We start from the raw sequence: 19493 nt of genomic DNA on the forward strand, positions 1-19493 counted from the left end.
TGCTCTGGAGTATGTATTGGTTTAGAGAGATGTTTTTGTTGGTGTATAACTAGAAGTTCAGTCAGCTTTGCTCTGACTGTTCAGTCTTTGAAATATCATAAACAGTTGTTCTCCATTTAAAAATAAGAACTACGAAAGGGACTTTACCTGTCATGCTCCTAATAGCCTTTTAAAACTCTAAGCACAGTGATCAAGTTCAGTAAAGATGTAGCTAACAGCCATTGTTTAATGGTGTATTAGACGCTCCTGCTTAAGAGCATCCTGAATAGTTTACAAGAGCATGAACATTTCATAAGGTGAGACATATTTGCAGTAGAGTTCCCTTTATTTCAGAACATTAAAGCACACAACCATTAAATACACTTAACACTTCTATTGTGCTATCTAAAAAGCTACGCTCGAAGGTACACACTGCACACATCTGGTGGCATCCACTTCACACAAGTGGAACATCTAAATCAAAGCAAAGGCTTCACATAAAAAATAGATCTTACTCTCTGCAACTGTATTCTTAAAAAAATGATGGGGATCATGAGATTGAATGGAAAGAAAGTAGATTACAGAAGCAACAATCACCTCCCAGATTTAATGCAGGATGTTATTTTTATCAGCTCATCTGCAGATGGCAGAAATGAAAGCTGATTAAGGCAAATGCTTCTTAAGAAAGGCGATTTCTTGTAAACAACACACAAATTATTTTTTACTTCATCAGAAGCTTTTTCAGGAGTGACACTTGCAATGTCCCAGGCCCCGGGGGGACCCCTGCCCCTCTCACTGCTGCTCTCAGTTTCTGAAGGGATTTATGTGCTGCTTTGTGGAGTGCCAGCTTGCAGCTGGCTGTGGGTGGAACTGGGCTCTCTTTGCAGGCAGCTGCAGCAGCAACACATGATGCCACCAGAAGACTTTTCCAGTGGCCTGTCTGGCCTTCAGAATGTGCTTGACCTCAGGGCTTTGGTATCTGACTGGCAGTGTAGTGTTTGCAACATTCTGTGGGTTGCCCATATCAAACTATTCACCAGCACAACAATTCAGTAAAAAAAGAGTGGAAGTGTAATAGAAAAAAAGTACCTTATTTTAAAGCCATATTAAGAAAAACTAAGCTATGCTTTCATTTTAAGAGCTGCTGTGCACAAATGCTTTGATCCCAAACTAATCAGTGTCTATTAATTAATTGGCACCTAACCAACATAAGTCACTAAGCAGTCAAGTTTTTTTAAGGGGAATTTCCTCTTAGCATCTTCTCATGTCCTGACTTGGAATTTTCCTGCTTTTGTAATATATTTAACACCTTTAAAAGGTTTGTATTTTTCTCCATACATGTCTAGGCGATTCACTTTCAGTCCTGAAAAAAGACAGAGACAAGTACAAAGTTAAAAGCAGCATTCTAGGAATCACAGCAGTCTGATTAGAAATCCGGCTGTCTTGAAGCACATTAGCATTGGTTAGGAATCTCATTTTCCTTTCACAAGTTCATGTGGTTTGAAGCAGCAGATGAGAACATTCTTGTCACCTAATCATGGCTGTCTTGGCAGGGCACTACCTTGTTTCTCTTCTACTCCATAAGCCAACATCTCCTTCCAGGAGATGAACTGTGGAACAACCGAGCCTATCTTGCACAGCTCCTGTACACTGCACTCCTTTCCCATCACGGAGATGAAGCAAAGGACAAGTGTCAGCATTCTTTTCACTCCAAGGTGGAATTGCAAGAATCAGCAATCCCTCTGCTGTTCTTGAGGAAGGCCAGTAGCTATTCATTACCTACAGCTTCAGGTTGTTCCGTGCTTTCTCACAGGTCTGTTATCTTTGGTGTCCAGCCTCTGGACCAGCTCTATCTTGCTAGATTTAAGCTGGTTTAAGAGGAAACTGCAGGATTCTGCTCTGACACAGGACCTGTTGTTTACTCAGTCTAGGGGCCACAAAGACCATAGCCTGGTGCCTGTCCAGAAAGGTACCACAGGTACTGCCACCAACTCTCATCAGCTGCCTTCAGTCATCCTCCTCCTCCTCCTCTCTGAACGTGAGTTCCTGCACTGTCAGAGCCTCAGCCCTGCAAGGCTTGCTTGGAGAAGCATTTTATACAGGGACAACCCACATGATGTGTTTGCAGACTGAGGCCTCGTCTGCTTTAAATTTACTTTTGCAATTACCCTATAGACTTCATTCTGCTTTGACTTGCAGACTGTTTCAAAGATGAAAACTAACCAGCTCCAGAAGGAAAGAATAAGAGGGGCATTCTTCAAATTTAATGCATCTTTATGACCACTAGAAAGAGCTTTAGTGTGGTACAAGGCAAGTCAGGAGCAGCACACTAAATCATCATCCATCCATCTTCACTAAAGGATACGTTTGCATGTTTAATGCACCAGTCAACAAAGAAAAATCCATTGTTCTGTATACTTCTTGCAGTTTTTTCTTGAGCAAAACAGTTGGGAATTCACAATTTCCAGCAAGGTAAACTGTCAGGTTTGGTTAAATCAGACTTTATCATTTCGGACCAAGCTGACTTCAGATCTGCATCTCCAGTTAAATGATTAACAGTTTCCCACTTCACTTCCTACACCAACTCATTCTGCCAGCACCAATTTCATGTCATACCCCCCACTCACCTGAAATTGCAAGCTGTTGTATCTTAAACTGGATGTTCAAACTTGGGTTCTCCTCTGGCTTGGGGGCTCCAGACTGCAGGTTCACGATGCCCTTCAGGTTTGGTAGCTTTTGAGGGGTAATTTTGCCCACATCCCATGTTAGCACCTTGTCAGGAAGGAGAGAATAGCAGTAGCACCATTCTAGGAAACAGCCTATGAGGTCAAGCTCGCGTCCAGCTTTTATTTTGCAGGCTGGGTACAGAGAGGTGCCTGGGAGCCCTGAGAATCACCTCAGTGCCTGGGAGAGGGCTCCTGCAGGCCTGGGGCCTTTTTTCACCCTGTCAGTGTGGCCTGCACACTGAGAACACCTTGTTCCCTTTGCTGAGGATAACTGACCCTGGTGTGTGTGATGGATCTGTGAAGCCAAGACAGTGACCAGCACAAAGACCACAGAAACTTAAACACAGCAATGAGGAGGGCAGGAGCGAGGCACTGGACCAAAGGAGATGTCTAAGCCAGACTAACTTCCTCAAAGCTCCCTTGTTTGCCAGTGATTCTTACACTCACTGGAGAAATGTGGAACCAAGCACGCCCTTTCCTCAGCCACATGAGGTGGTTTGTTTGTTCTTATCACAAACTCATGAATGCAGGAAAAACCTCAATTCTCTATGCTTTTAAAAATTTTTGCACGTTCAATCCACCTAGTTATTCCAGCTGTTGATAAAAACACAGTAAAACTTATTTCTGCAGAGAGGAAAGCACACCTAAAGTATTTTTTTGTTTGTGCTTTTCTTTTAAAAACAAGGTCTATAGTTTTTGAAACAAAATGCTGCTTGGAGAGCTTTCCCTAACAACTGTAATGAATTGCTGACTGAGATATTCCAAGGGCAGCAGAAAGCTCAGAGCAGGGTATTAGAGCCAGCAGAAGGGTTTGGCTCAAACTGCTTTTCAGCAAAATGGCTCCTGGGTACTAAAGGGCTTCAGGAGCTTTATGAAATTTAGGTCTCAAACCCCAACACAGAGGCAAGGAATCAGGAATCCAAGACATGTTTTTTCAGACACTTTATTTTCCTGTGTGTCTTTAGGCAGAACTTTTGGAAGAAATTTTTTCTCATCTCCTACTCTCAATTTTTCTGTCTACCCTTTCTCAAGGCAAGTGCATTTTCTTCAGAAAAATACACATTTATAACATGTATTGCAAAATATATCATGGCTGACACTATCAGCAAAATACTGTTGCATCCACTAAGGAAAGATGATAGTGGGTGAAAAGAGAGGAAGGGAAGGAAAAGGATACTGACCAAGTCAAAAATCAGAGCTGGTGTGTATCTAAGTTTGAAAAAGCAGATTTAAAAGGTAAATTTTTAATTCATAAACATATGCTGAACAGAGTTTTCTGCCAAGTGTGGAACACTGTTCCAGTATTCTGCAAAATGGGTGACTTGTAGTAATGCTATCTGCAATATTTAAATAAATAAAAATGTAAGACTTACTTTAGTAACTGGGTCAAATGTGTAGCTGCCTTGTGTAGCAGTGAGGTTCATGTTGAGAACGGCCTTTGGCATGTGAACTGTCATGACAACTCCTTCTACTGTTTTCCCCATGTTCTGTTTTGGTCCAATGGTAACATCAAATCTTCCTGAAGAAGTATTTTCCTTAAAACTGATCATGTGCTTCACATATACAGGAATTGCCACTAAGCTGAAAAGAGAAGACAGTAGCTGAATGCATCCTGGCTACTTCTCTGCTTGAAAAATTAAAGCACTTTCTCATAAATGGTTCTTGTGTTTCTAGTAGGTGTTCAAAAGTTAGAACTGGTTTGTTTCAGAAGTGATAAGTGAAGTGATACTCTGCTCTTCAGCATCATTGCTGAAATTATTTTATTAGCAGAGAATCACAGGAAAAAAAATTTCTTTATTTTCTTTCAAACACCTTGTCCTATTCTCTCTTCTGATGGTTTTTTTAAACAGTAATCTCATTGATCCAAGTCTGAGAAGAGCCACCAGTCAGATCAGGCTTTAGTTTGAAAATATCTGCAGTTTGGACTTTTTTTGCTTTACTCGTGTCCTGAAGCTCAGAGTCCTCCCTGTGCACAGAGACTTACCCAAAAAGCATCTGGCACCAACAGCAGTCCCTAGGACTGAACAGCCCTGTATCGCTGTCCCGTGGGATTTACTGCTCTGAAAAATGATTGCTGAGTATCTGCAGTCACTGAAAAATGCTTTTCTGCTTTTAGTGGGGATGGGGCAACAGCTGAGCCAGGAGCTGAGCGCCCCCATTTCAGAGGCAGGCTGATCCCCCTGAGGAGGAGGTGGGCAGCAGGGAGAGCAGGCGGGAAGGGAACGTACTTCTGGGAGCTGACGCGGTAGGAGATGAGCCTGAAGTTGCCGTCCGGAGGGATGAACGACAGCACCCGCTCCGACTCCCAGCGCTTGAAGCGGATGCACGGGTGGAAGCTGACGTCGTCCAGCAGCCGTGGGTTCTGCAAGGAGTGCCAAGGGGTGAGGGAGATCTCCTCAGGTAGCAGCAGTCTGCGCTGGCTGCTGAACACTACCACTGCCTGTTTGTTACACTCTGAGGACCCATCATCAGAGCCATGGTACTGAGCTAGGAGCATTGCTGATCTGAGCTGGCACAGCAGCTCCTGTCAGGGAATGTTTATGAACAGCAAAAGCCATCCCAGCTACTGAACAATGCAGCTTCTACAGGATAATGCAAAACTTGTTACTTTCCATATGTGTAACACATGAAATAGTGATAGTGATTTTAAAGTTGTTTAACTCTGATCAGTAAGAAAAATAAATCCTGAGCAATTAAGATTCCCAAATATAGGCTGAATTTACCATGAAAGACAGAGAAAGATCTGGCATTCCTGAGAGCTTAATACACGAATCAATAACACCTTGGATTTCTGCAAAGACTGTGGAACCTGCAGGCAAAAACAAGACACTTGACTTAACATTATTATGAAAGGCCTAACAGATGTGGTGAAGTGCAGCTAGAGGGCACAGATGACATTTGCACAACGCTCAACAACATGCCAAGCCCAGCTAGGAAAGGTCACTCCAGTTACCTGTGTCCTGGGCAGCTTGCTAAAATACATGAGCAGAGCAAACAGCCTGTCCCAAACTGGTTCATTATACTTGTGCCAGCTGTTACACAGGACTTGTACTGGATGTGCTTGAACTGGTTGCCAGCAATAAGCAAATAAGAATTTCATAACACATCAGACCTGAATCTTTTCTTTCATCCCTGTCCCCTGTTCTCCAGAAAATGAGCAAGTTGTGTAGAGGTGCAGGGAATTGTAAGCACACCAAAACAGTCTATGTCAAAATGCAGTTAAGTGCTATAAAGCTCTGATTAACTTCGGCTTTCACAAGTAATGGTTGTTTAACACTGTTGTTGTTTAACAATGAAATTAAATATTCATCTTGATTTTAAATAAATCTATAACAAAAAACTCCAAACCCCAAAGCAAGAGTATTTCACCCAGGAAATGCTCAGTTCCTGAAATACCCCCTACATACAGAAAGGCATAGGCAGGACTCTGGACTAATTAATTAACTCCACATGCAAAGGTAATTTTAGAAGATAGGTAGACACTGGCTCATCTAGGCAAGGGGAAGGAGAAATGGTGGCTTTATATGTTGTTTGAGAAGAAGGGATCTTGTTTCAGGTTAAAGCAGTCGACCATATCCCTATGAAACAAGATAACTTCCCTATTCAAGGGGAGCAACCTTATCCAGCCCAGTCCTAGTGAAGGTATAAAGAAGGGTTCTTCCCCAGGATCAGAGCACAAAAGGGTAGCTATGACTACTGCAGATCCTCAGTAGGAAATTAAACACTCGCTGCACACAGTTTTCCCCTGAAATACACACAGAAATTCACCATGGGCTTGATTGTACCCTCTCAGAATAGGCACTCACACTGCTCCTGGGACTCCTAGGCAGCTGGGACAGTAACACAGTCATCAGCACGTTCCACAAGGGCCCTGTAAGGGCCCCCTTCTTTTAGATTCAAGATTGGGAGAGCTGCACTATAGCTTTGAGGCTATCCAACGGTGGCCAAAGCATTTGCTGAGGTGATACAGAACCAAACCAACACTGACAGTGCTACCACAGCAGCACTGAATGAATACTCAGATGTTAGCTCCACCACAAAAGGGCGTCCTGCAGTCTTCACCCTTGCTAACTGCTGGCCCCAATATTGAACAAAACAGCAGGTTCCAGCCCACAGCTTTGCAACTTTCTTTCTGCATATTTTTTTTTCCTTTTTCTTGGTATATAAGTTATCAGGTTCCTCCTCAAAGTTAAATCTCAGAATAAAGACTTTTATATTTGAAAATGATACGTTTCATTCACAGAAAAGAAAGGAGTACTATTATGCTTCATAATATCTGGCTCCAGTTTAAATATAAGGAAAACAATACTGCACCAAGTTTATCTTGCTATCAGAAGAAAGCTAATGAAGGATTTTGTCTTGCTTAGTTGAGGGCCTTCAAGGACTACAGTACATTGTTGGCAGGAACAATGGGAGATAATTTTCTCATCACATTTCAACTACTTTTTTTTCCATTTACACCTATTATGAGATAATCGATATACAAACAGAAAACATACTTCTTGTGGATGTTCTCAAAACAGCCCAGAGCACTTTGCTGTTGCTGTTTTAAGATGAACTGAAGAAATACATTTAAGCTCATGATCTTAAGTGGAATATTTCTACCTAAGATATAAATGCATGTATATAAAACATATGCAAAAAAAATAAGAAGGTTGGACTGTATTCTCTCTAAAACATCATTAGCTACATGTAAACACACTTTAGAAACAAATATTAGTTTGCAAGGCATCTTACCTGATTTGTCTATAATCGCATCAATCTCTTCAACGACATCAAAATAGGCTTCGTTGTTCGTGTATTTTACCCCCGCTCTGCGCCAAGGAATGTTGGATAACTGTCCAGTGGGAAGTGTATCTCCCACATTGCTACTGCCTTAAAAATGAAAAGGAACTCAAAATCAGCTATTAATTACAAAAGGAGTGTTTCAACTGTCAGAATTAAAATCAAGGTCAGGCTTGTCCCCAAGAACTGCAGGCTAGAGCCTGGGCCCCTGCAGTGTTATTTGTGAAGGCACTGGAGCTGGATGACTTCAGGGGTGATTAACAGGTAAGAGTCATTAGCAAGAGAGATGTGCAAGAAGCCTTAGGGAGGGCTCCTACAATCTTTGCTTGGAGCTGTGTTAGGCTGAGGGTCTCACCCTTGGTACCCATCTGAGCTGCCCTGCATCAACATGACAGTCATGTCTACAGCTGACCATGTGTCAAATCCATCCAGAGCCCGGCCCAGACTGCACTTTCTGGCCTGTCCTGTCCCATCCTGGTGGCTGTTACTGGCAATCACTGAGCTGGAGATGACCTGTTATCACCTGATCCTGTCCCTGACCTGTTGCCTCAGCTTCTGGGCTCCTGACCAACGATGCCACTGTCCCTGCCTGCCTTGCTCTCACCCTTGGCTCCTGATTCTCAATTCTATCCAGCATGAGAAGAAGGCTTCCTGAGCTACCTAGTTATAAAGTAAATTGATGATACTTTAAAAAGGAAAAAAACCCAAAATCTTATCACTTCTGAGGCTTAGGTGACTGATGCTAGAATGCCAGCACAGTGGAAACAACTGCCTCTGCTATTGAAGTAGGTCTTGGGCTATTGCCACAGCTCATGCTGCCTTGTGCCCTTTCGCACAATGAACACGGCAGCGTGTCCTGCCACATGAAACAGCTTCACTGAGATGCTGGTGGCCAGCAGGTACCTTTCTACAAAATCTCATGGGCAGGCCCTAGCCTGGCAAGCAGAAAACAGAAATTTTCATTCTTTTGAGCTAGCAGAAGTAGTTACTCAAACAAATCCATCCTAAAGTCCACTCCCCCTGTATGTGCTATAACTCAGGGGAGGAGATGCAGTCCCCACTGCATCTCTGAAGAGGAGCAGTTACTGTCTGTCCCTCAGCAGCCTTGCAGGGTGCAGCAGTGCTGCCAGGCCAGGTGGATAGGAGACCTCTCAGGCTGCTGTTTCCACCTGCTCAGCGCTGAGCTGTTGACAGTGACAAGATGCAGGCTGCCTTGGGCAGGTGTTTTAGGCTCCTAGGGAATTTTAATAAGGCTTTAGATAAAACAAGAGGATTTGATGCTGCAACCCTTAGTTTCAGGAGTCTTAATTCTTCTTACAGAGGTACATCTCGTCCATTAATGTCATTTTTTCATATGTGTAAATACAAGCATCCCGATCCACATTTGAAAAACCTAACTAAATTCCAAATAACAGAAATTAAGACTAATGGGATTTATACTCCAAGACTAAACCATATCTACTGCCTTAAAGACCAGCTCCTCTGAGTACTGCGTGTGTGGCCCTGCAGCCCAACTGCTCCCCTTCTCTAACACAATGTACAGGCGACCGTGTGGCATCTCTGCCCCCATGTGACACCTCATGGCTCACCTCCCTTCACCCTGCCAGACAAACAGATTCCTCCAGCTCAGCTGACAGACATTTGGCTTCATCACTGCGAGACAGACCCATTTACAAGAGCCTGAAATCAGTTGCGAAATCAAATCCATATGAATCCACGTGCTGCACAGTGGTGGGGGCAGGGTGGACCATGAGGACAGGTTTCCCTTCATGCTGTCTGCTCCCACCCGTCAGGGATTTATTAGGTAGCTATTATAATATCCTTCCTATGAGGATTTCTCACAAAATGCTTAACCTTCTCCAGTGCCCCCCAGTTATCCAAGGCTTGGGGTGAGCTCTGTACCAATCCCAGAGCACCTGTCTCCCGTATGTCCTGACTGTGTTAGGAGCTGCTCTTCCTGAGGGACTTCAGCAGCTGTGGTTGAACCAGGCAGTGCCCCTGAGGACAGCAAAGGGGGCACGTGTAAACTGCAAATAAGGAGGGAGTTGTTTTTATTCAACTCCTGTGGATGAGAAGTGGCAGGACAGTGCTCTCACCTTACAGATTCACACCAATATATTAATTTTTAGCTACAAGGAACGATAGGGCTTCTTTTTTTAAGCAGCTGTCATTACTGAAATTACGTATTTTCATACCTGTGATGGAGTTGACAACAGAGCGCAAAATTGTGGGAGGCTTAATCAGCTCCTTCAGTATGTTAGATTCTGTTGCCAGTGGAAAGCCATTGTCCAGCATTTCTTCTAGAAGTTCATACACAATTACTACATTGTCCTTAATTGCTGTCTCAGAACATTCGCCGAAGTAATCCTAAACAAATTCAGAGATTACAAAAGAGAGGATTTTTATTCCTGGAAGAAAGCTTTGCAAAAAGAAGTTTGTTGGTTTTTTTCTTAAAGAAACTCTCCAATATATGAAGGCGTTTTAGTGCCTAAGCTGACTATTTCTATAGTCTGATGGCATCATATCGTTAATATTATATTTATCGCCTAACTGAAAATAAGTACAAGTATGAACAGTGAAATAATATAATGTGATGTACTACTATTTAAGTTACAAAGGTTTATACAAAAAAATCCCTTGAAGTTATTTTAAAATCATAGAAACGCAGAGTGTTAAGGGGTGGTGCCAACCCCCACTGCCATGGGCATGGACACCTCCCACCAGATGAGGCTGCTCAAAGCCCCATCCAACCTGGCCCTGACCACTGCTACAGTTGGGGCATCCACAACCTCTCTGGGCAACCTGTTTATCCACTATTTTACCACCCTCACAGTGTAGAACTTTTTCCTAATATCTAGCTTAAATTTCCCCTCTTTCAGTTTGCACTCATTTCTCCTTGTCCTATCACTATAGTTCCTGACGAAGAGTCCCTCTTTGGCTTCCCTGTGGGCCCCCCTCAGACACTGAATTTTAAAATCACTGAATGGTGGCACACCTGGAAAGTATCTGCTACTCGGTGCAGAAATTCAATTACGAAGAGCGGTGGCACTTCTGTCTGTATGACAGACACAAAGAAGATTTTATCCCGATAGATGCTGATGAGGTAGTGATGTGGAGTCGAGATGACAGGAGGCACATTCTCAACATCGATTGCTTTCTCCTGAGCTTCAAAGAAATAATCGCACACAGATTGGCTCACAACGCTCTTCCAGTGCTTCTCCAAGAATATATCACCAGAACAGTTTATAAGAAACAGGCTGTGGATCATTTTCTGTTGGAAACACATTAAAAGAAGTTAAAATAAACAAAGGCATGTGTGGATTGACATTTCTTATCCCAGATTCCCTTTCTTACGATGGTTATTCTTTATTAACACGCACCGTGAATTTAGGAGAAAGATCTGCTTTGTTGCTTTTCTTTGAATTCCATTTTCTTTATTCAGAAGAACATTCCACCAAAAAGTATTTGCCACTGGATTAAGTTGCTAATGTATATCATAATACAAGCATGAAGAAAGCCCCCTCGTTTTCCACTTTCATCCCTATCTGGTGTTTGCAATTTATTCCTTAAAGAGGAGCTGGCTCCCAGGAGCTGGCGCTCGCTCAGACGTGTTTGCCGACGTGAAAGAGTTACTCGTACAGAAGGTTTCCTATGGCACTGCAGTTGGCCTGGCAGTTGCCCACATAACTTGGAATTGCTCTGTCTTAAAGATACAGCTCTTTAGCTTGTCAGCTTTCAGCTGTCGAAACAGAAAAGTGCTTTTTACTTGCTGGCAGATTAGTCTTATGATCCATGCCAAGCTGCACTTGGGTAAAGGGTTGGAATTCATTAGAAGTACACAAAACTAGCCATTTAAATCTGATTTAATGAATAAAATTGCCTCAAATGTGCTTGGCATGCATGAAGTATGTTTATATAAAATGTTTTTCACTTAAAAACTCACTTATGTAAAAGGGGAGTATAAGCTGCAGGTAAGGAATGTAATTTTTTTCTTATCTCTATAAACATTTACAAATAACATGCTTCAGCTGCTGATCCTTCATTTTATTCATGGAGCAAGAAGCTTATGTGCCTATTATAAAAACGAATTCCAAGTCTATTTCTCAACTTTCAATGCAATAGTAAGTGAATTAACTAGTTGATAAACTGAATAGACTATTATCTCTGCATCTACAGAGGAGGCAAATGCTAGCAGACTCCAGTGTATCTCCTCAGCATTTACATGAGACAGATACAATGCTTTGGCTGACCTGCAGCATAATGATCCTCTTACAGAAATAAGTACCTGTGAAAACTGGGGCTTGGAAAAGAAACCCAACTGTAACCCTGACAGCGGCTTCTCAGGATGAAGTTAACCCGGTACTCAATGTCAAGCATAAATTCATCTTAGCTGAGGAAGCTGCCCCTGGCACTGGCTGTTCTTCCCTTCTGCCTCTCATGTATTGATTTGAATGGGTCTGCGGCTCTGCAATTATCTACATCAGGAAAATGATGCAGCCAGAAACTGACCCAGCGAAAGGAGCTGCTGGTCACATCAGCTTCCTAATGCAAGTTATTACACTGCCAGAGAGTGCCACAGCAGGCACAGGGCATGTGGTGGGAATGGGCGGGTGATAGCAATGGAGATCCAGAACTGAAAGTTAGTCTTTGAAGGAATTCAAACGTGACTGGAAAGAGACCAGGCAATTACTGGGTGTCCACACCTTGAAACAGGAAGACCATCATCAACTCTGCATGTCCAAGAGAAGCCAAACACACTACCAAAAACTTACCATAGTTTTCATTAATTTTATCATGTTTGGCCAGCATCTTGTCCTAAAATGCACATAAAATTCGCTCCTTCTCTGTTAACTCTGGCACACTAACGTAAAGATAGCATGGAAGCATCTAATGCACATGGCCCAGTCCCACAGAGATTTGAACGAGTCCAAACACTGTATGACTAAATCTCATTCCAAAATACTGGAATAAGCACCAGAGTGAGCTTGTGTTGCTGTGTCTCAATCTAAACTACCCAGAGTGCTAACTCATCTACCAATACACTCGTAACAATGAAAAATGGTCTGGCCCTCCAGATTCTGACAAAAGTATGTCTTCCAAAGCTCACCAAAGACGGTGAAAGAGGACAGCTCAGGAAGGTTGTCAGCATACTATGTCCCTCCACCTAAGTCAGCAGATGTGGGAAGAGAGCCAAGATCCAGCTTTTCAAATTCTAAACTCCAGCTGCTCCTTCACATGCATGACAGCAGTGTGCTCATCCTCACTGGGGCCATGCCAGGTCTCAGATACCTCCTGCCAAGAGCACGCTGTCTTTGGGAGCCGACAAAAAAAGACCAATAGTCAAAAGGTGGACAAAAATATTCATCTAAGCCAAGACGGAATGTAAAGGGAAGTTCTTTTAGAAACTGTGACTGCAAATTTGCTTAGAAGTGGTAAAGGAAGCAAAGCTACAAACTGTTACTGCATGCTTCTGCTATCTCTCTTGGACCAAATTAATCTAGTTTAATTAACTAATTTAGTTTGTTAAAAAAACCCAGACAATTTTAATACTGTGAGCACAGCATTTTTATAAAGGAGCCTTGACACAATTGCTTTAATCCAGTTCAAGTAAACATGTTCTGAATTTCACCAGTGCTGAACATTAAAGCCTTCCAAAATCTCCTGGACAGTCACACACTGGTGGCAAGTATAATCAACCACTGAATGTCAGTATTGTTCAACACCATGGCTGCCCACACATACGAAGCTGCTCAGCTATAAAGCTTAGAATAGATCTCTATACATTTTCAAATTGACACAATAGCATATCTGTTAATAAATATCAGACCCATTTCCTATTAAATGCACAAAAAGCTGCATCCCAGAGTCCAGTACAAGCAGCACTGGTAAGAGTTCACTTTCAGAGGAGCTGATCCACAGCCTGTTCTGGAGGAGCTTCCAATGCTACTCTGACAAATAGTACCAGACAGTGTTTGTAAGCCCCAGCAGTTGTGCTTCTGTTAATGTTCATCCAGACTCTATTCATCTACAGACCAGAAATGGCTGCATTTGTCACAACATACTTCTAACAAGGGCAGCTGTGCAGCAAACCACACAATCACAGCAAGCTCCTGCTGCACCAAATGACTGTAACAGCAGGGCCCCTTCTTTTGCCCTAAGTTCCCCTTAGGATATTAGACCATGACTCAACATGCAGCCAAGGGAGGGCGTGGGTAGCCAGAAGGGGAGGCAGTACTTGACCACTGCCCTTCTTCACTCATTTGCCCCAACCAGCCGTGTTCATGGCAGTGTTTCTGTGGCCTCACGGCGAACCAGAGCAGCAAACTGATCCAGGGCACCACGCTTGGCAGATGACAGCTTTGTAGTACCTATGGAAACTGAGCAGTAAAATCCCACCTGCTTGCCTACCCTATCTTCTAAGTAGGAAGATAGGGATTACACGATTTCCCATGATACATATTCTGCTTCTAGCGTAAACTTCCCTTCACATCCTCTCACACACTCCTTTCTTCCCTCACAAGTTTTAGCAGTATGCTAATTTGCTGCTAATCTGAAGTGCTCTGTACAACTGAAGCTCTCTCCTTGCAGCCCAAGTGCAGAGCAGGCAGCCCCAGGGCACAAGCCCTGCCCTGTCAGTCAAGGGCAGCTCAGTCGGTGCACTCCCCAGAATAAAGGCGCTCTTATGGCAGTGTGGACATCAGTCTATTGTACACATGACTAAGTAATTTGATTTATCCCATACACTGTCAAGCAATTGGCACCAGCTGATTAAAAATGGATTTCATGTTGAATATCTCAGAACTAGTAACCCTACAAAATATCAACACAATATATATAACGTATTATTTAACAAAAAATTACTTACATTGCTCCAAATACTGAAGATTTCTCTGTTACTCTATTTTTGAGTGCCAGAGTTCATTTCAGATATGTAGAGATCCCTGAATTAATTTCTCAGTACCTGACTTTCTTGTCTCATCAGAACATAAGACTTGAAAAGCAAAAAAGATTGACAAATGCTGAACATAAAAAATCGAGCCAGTAACGTCAAGATTCCTCACATGTGCAGACAACAGCAAGTGTGTTAAGGCTGCAGCACTTTGAGGGTAAAGGTCTTGAAACAAAGATCCTAAGTTTCAAGAAACAGTAGCAAAAGTACATCACCAGAATTGAGGAATCATGAGATTCTTCTCCCTCTAGCAGTGTACACAGACACCACTTTGAGATGTCAGCATACAACTACTCCATGTGAGGTACTGAAGGTGTTTCCAGGACTATTTGAAAGGACATGCCTCCCACTGCTCTGCTTTTAGGCTACCTAAGAGCAGACTGAAGGTGTACATGGATCATTGTTTGCATCTAGGCCAAAGGAAACTGCTCAAGCTCATTTTCAGTAGACTGACACCCTTTTGTGTTACTGCCTGACTGTGAGGCACCTTACAGGATCTGCAGCAACGAGCAGCCCTGCAGTCTCACAGCCTCTTCCCATCCTTCCTCTGACATCCAAAACTCCACGTGATTCTTCTGTCATTTCCATCCCACCTGAATCTGAAGTCCACACAGAAGACAAACATATTTTAACTAAGACGGCTTCAATGAGCTGTTTCCATGTCTCTTCTTTTGACTAAATCTGGATTTGCAATGTTACTGATTTTCAAATTCTTGGCACGGACACATCTGGACTAAAGTCACAGCAGGCTCACAAGACAAAAGTGGAGCTCACTGGCAAGAGAGAGATGCTGGGAGCATGGGAAAAAAAGACTGATTGCACATGCTTGTCCTTAGCTACAATTAAGTACTCTAAAATGTAATTAACGCGGAAATACTGTCAACAGCTGCTTTTCCGTAACACTGAGCTGAGTTACATTCAAAGCTTGGAAATCACGAAGTGAGGAATTTATCACTGACCTCTGCAATGCCCTTTAGAGCTAGTACTAATTACTGAAAACAGCTCCAAACAGGACCATCACTAGGAAACTATTCCACAGCTTCAGTGTTCCCTGAACTTGGCATAGCTGCTCTGAAGGGTGGAAGGATCAGTGGGGGTAGACTGAGTGTGGAAATGAACTTCTAGTGACAAGTGAATGGAAAGTAATCAAATGCTTCAAGTAATCTGGACAAATAAGCTAAAATAGCCAATTCTATTTCTATTGTAAAGCTCGTATTTTTGTCACAATCAGCTAGTCAGTACTTTAGCTTTTTCCTATAAATTCAAAATGTGACACAAACGTGTCCCTGACCTCCCCAAACCCATTCACTGGCTTGCAAACCAGCAAACCTAATAAAGAGAAGTCCCATTAGTCCCCTCAACAATACTTCCAAGACAACCAACATAGCAGCTCTGATATATTGTGTAATTGGCAGGACAAACCTGACACATCATTAGCAGCTGTGATTCAAGTTGATAAATCTGGAAGTCTCAGGTTTACTAAACATTAATGATCTGTAATTTCTGGGGGTTTTATGCTCCTGTTATTGTTTTTGTGTCTTAATGATGCTGCTCAAGTGTCCTGAATCTTTTTACATATAAGATGCTTACAGCTTAGGTATCTGCATATCAAAGTAAAAACATTTTTGCAACCTTTTTTAAGAACTGCTTGTTGTCCCCTCTCTGTTAGTGAAGAAAAACTTTGTATTTACTCAACACCATGAAGTGCTTGTGTCTGTACAACTACTCAGACATATTTTATCAGCAAGATCATCCCTATTAAAGACTGAATGCTTTGCTTCCCAGATGTTCAGCATATATTTGTTTATCTTTGCTCTCATTTAAACACTGTAACTTTCTGAAATTGTTTTTAAAAGGAAGTAGTCCTTTGAGAATACTCTGAAGTTGTCTTAAATCAGTGTTTGGTATCCATAACAAAATTTGCAACTTCCTCTGTTCTTTTACCAATAGCAATTACAGCCTGCATGAGAATTTGTGCATTTCATGTGCTGTCTGATGAGCTTTCCAATAATACGCTTGCATGGCGCCTCTGTTCAATTTAGTTCTAGTATAAATCTTCTAACTGCTGGCAAGAGAGTTCCATCTCTTGTCAACAGAACAATATTAAATTCTGAATAATCAAACAATATTAGATCCTGAATAACTGCAGTTCCCCTTGGGACCTGCAAAAATAGAAAGCTTTGCTGTAAAAGCTGGAAAATCAAGAGTTTCTTAGGAAAAAAAACCACACCAAAACAATTAAAAATTCATTGCTAAAACTACATTTTTACATGGAGGTAGAATATCTCAAAGACAACTTACATCTGAACCAGCAGCTTTAGGACTACTAAGGGACGGCTTAAAAAATTCACTCTGAATGCAGTACTGAATAGACAGATAGGGCCAAATGGACACAGACAATGTATCACGCCACACATTTACTGTCCATAGTATTTTCAGGAAAATATTGATAATTTGGCTCATATTCCAGGCAAACCATGAAGAACTCTGAATGGACAAGGCAGCAGGATTCAATCCTAGGATATCAAAGCCCCAAGTCAGTAGCTCTTTGTGAAGACGTTTTCCACCATGCTCTCCCAATTCACTCCTCCAGTAAGTCTGACAGGCCACAGCAATAGTGCTACCAGCTTTACTCTCCTTCACAGGCTGTCTTTGAAGAGGCACTCCAGGTTCCAGAAAGGATGAGCACAGTGCCACAGAGCCATGCACCACTGGAACACTCCACCAGAGCCAGCCAGCACCACTGAACTCTGCTGTGCATCACCGCCCTTCCTAACCTGGGTGCACTCTGCCCCAACCAGGCCAAACAGGGCAGAAAGGAGGCACTCAACTGCTTGTACCTTTCTCCTCCTCCAGGAGGACACAGCAAAGCAGCACTCGAATTCTTTCATCCTGTATGAATGAGTCTCATGAACACCCTTTTTCTAAGAAGCTCTTGTTAAAAGGCTGCCTTTTATATATTATGTTAAATAAGCATAAAAAGGATTTAACTTGCCTTCTCTCTATTAATTTTTTTAAAGTTATATGTGAAGCTGTAAATTGGGGAAAAATTAAAGTGATGTAAGGGAAAGGAACTTTATATTTTAAACAAATTTTAATTCGGTTTCTTGCCATTATTACAGCCATGAACTACAGCTACCACTCATCTCCTACTGTTCAGACTTCACCTCAAGAACTTCAACTTCTCTTTTCTGAATCCTCATGACAAGATTTTGATTAAAGATTCTTCATGTAAGGAGATCTTTATATGAGAGAATACCTGGGACTTAGCTGGTGCATAGCTGTCTTGCACAATAGAAAATTTAATTTCTGAATAAAACCAGCAAAATCAAACAGTAGAGGGCATGGAGTATTCTTCAGGTTTCATTTGCCATTTGCAAGAAATTTTTAGATATGCGCACACAGGCAGTAAAGAATCTGTTTGTTCCTTTTATTTCTCCCCCAAAAGAACCAAGTTTGCTTGTGTTTTTGAGTTAGCACACAACACGGCACATATGAAACCTGAGCCATTTTTTACAGAGAAACGTCATTCAGATATTTCCTCTTCTTCTCTTTAATAAATAAATGAGAAGCTATGTATGATTCAAACCTGCTGGGAACTCCCACAACAGAATCATTCTCTGGTTGGCGTAGTCAGCTCTTTTGTAAAACATCGTTTCCATCATTTTACCTCTTGCATGAGAAACTGAATTGGTTTTGCTTTTCAAGCAAAATACCTTTTCCTCTCCCATACTGCAGTCTGCCTGCTATGAACACAAATTTTCATCATTCAAGTCTGATTTCTTGCCTGGTTGGCTATAGAAAAGCTACATTGACTGGTGACGCTATTCCTCCAGTTTGATTAACACTTAATGGGTACGAACCATTCATCACTCTAAAGATGGTAAGTGTATTACTAATTCAAAGCAGATTTGAATTGAAACAAAAGAAAAGAAGCGACAATCTCCACTCAGTCACCGCTGGGTACCGAACAGGGCAGGAGCGATGTGCAGTGCATAGAGGTGGATGATAAAGGGTTTATTGCCAGCGCATATTATGCAGATCCGCACTGACAGGGCCCCTTGCTAATCAGGCGAGAACAGCCCGAATACAGACACCATGGCTGCAGCAGTGCTGCCGAAGATCGAGCCAGGTGAGCGGCGCCGCTCCCCGCCCGCGCTGCCCCTCCGGGCCCGGCCCTGCTGCGGGCTGTGCCGCGAACGGCGGCTCCCGCACGGCCCTCCCGCCGGTCCTGTCTGCCCTGACAGCCACGGGGAATGACCGGCGGGCACAATGCCCTCACCCCTGCGCCTCATCCCGGAGCGTCAGGCTGCAGATCCGCCGCTACCGAGCTCTCACCCGGCCCTGCTCACTCCTGCCGGGCGGTTCCGCACCTCCGCCCAGCCCGGAACAACGGAACAGGGGGGAGTTTATTCAAACACAGCAGCGATTTTGTATTTAAATGGGCACCGACCAACGGAAACGGGTAAACCGGAAAGTCTCGGATTTGCGGGGCAGCCTACCGCTACCGCCGCTGACGGGGATGTCGCCCCTGCCCCACTCCGGCCAACCAGCGCGGCCGGGACCGGGTGCGGGCGGCTCCCGCCTGGCCGGGATCCCGTTCCCCCGAGCGAGGGCAGCGCCGCCCCACTCCCTCACGGCCCGGGCCCCCGCGCCCCACGTACCTCCCCCGGCCCGGCACGGCCCGTCCCGCTCCCGGGGCAGCGGCCAAGATGGCGGCGAGGCCCGGCGGCGGCGCGGGGCCGCCCCCCGGGGGAGGCGCGGGCGGCCGGGGCGCTGCCTGCGCCGAGCGCCCGAGCACGGCCCCCTCCCACCGCGGGCCCGCCGGCCCCGCTGCCACCGCCGCCCCTCACCGCCGCTCGGCACCGCTCGGCCTCGGCGGCCGGCGGGAGCCGGGAGCGGCCCCCGGGCGCTAAACCCACCCGGGCCGGCGCCGCGGCAGCGCGCGGCTGGGCAGGGACGGCGGGCGGCGCGGGATCCGCTCCCCGCCCCGTCAGGCGCCCGGCGCGGCCGTGCGTTCGTCCCGGCGCCCCCGCCCCCCGGTGGCGGTGCCG

General features: G+C 44.0%; 1 protein-coding gene across 2 annotated transcripts; it reads right to left on the reverse strand.

Annotated features, from left to right (window-relative positions):
- Window positions 1-306: 306 nt before the first annotated feature.
- On the reverse strand, window positions 307-19492 carry AP3M1 (adaptor related protein complex 3 subunit mu 1). Of its 2 annotated transcripts, none has more exons than XM_063405884.1 (9): window positions 19362-19492; window positions 10486-10761; window positions 9686-9857; window positions 7443-7580; window positions 5429-5514; window positions 4934-5067; window positions 4079-4286; window positions 2607-2751; window positions 307-1342 (listed from the first exon to the last, which is right to left on the reverse strand). In XM_063405884.1, exons 2-9 carry the CDS (start codon window positions 10756-10758, stop codon window positions 1242-1244), a joined length of 1257 nt encoding a protein of 418 aa, XP_063261954.1. In that variant the 5' UTR covers window positions 10759-10761; window positions 19362-19492; the 3' UTR covers window positions 307-1241. The 2 variants fall into 2 exon arrangements, with proteins under 2 accessions (XP_063261954.1, XP_063261953.1); XM_063405883.1 differs by lacking the exon at window positions 19362-19492 and adding an exon at window positions 19104-19346.
- Window position 19493: the final 1 nt, after the last annotated feature.

The sequence above is a fragment of the Prinia subflava genome, chromosome 9 (genome assembly GCF_021018805.1).
Source record: "Prinia subflava isolate CZ2003 ecotype Zambia chromosome 9, Cam_Psub_1.2, whole genome shotgun sequence".
Taxonomy (NCBI): domain Eukaryota; kingdom Metazoa; phylum Chordata; class Aves; order Passeriformes; family Cisticolidae; genus Prinia; species Prinia subflava.

What these genes read in the sequence shown, in the direction of transcription:
- AP3M1 (XM_063405884.1), bottom strand. Translation starts at nt 10,758, where the DNA reads ATGATCCACAGCCTGTTTCTTATAAACTGTTCTGGTGATATATTCTTG. An exon ending in GAGTAGCAGATACTTTCCAG is followed by an intron (nt 9,858 to 10,485) that starts GTGTGCCACCAT and finishes GAATTTGTTTAG; the next exon opens with GATTACTTCGGCGAATGTTC. An exon ending in ATCTTTCTCTGTCTTTCATG is followed by an intron (nt 5,068 to 5,428) that starts GTAAATTCAGCC and finishes CACTCCTTGCAG; the next exon opens with AACCCACGGCTGCTGGACGA.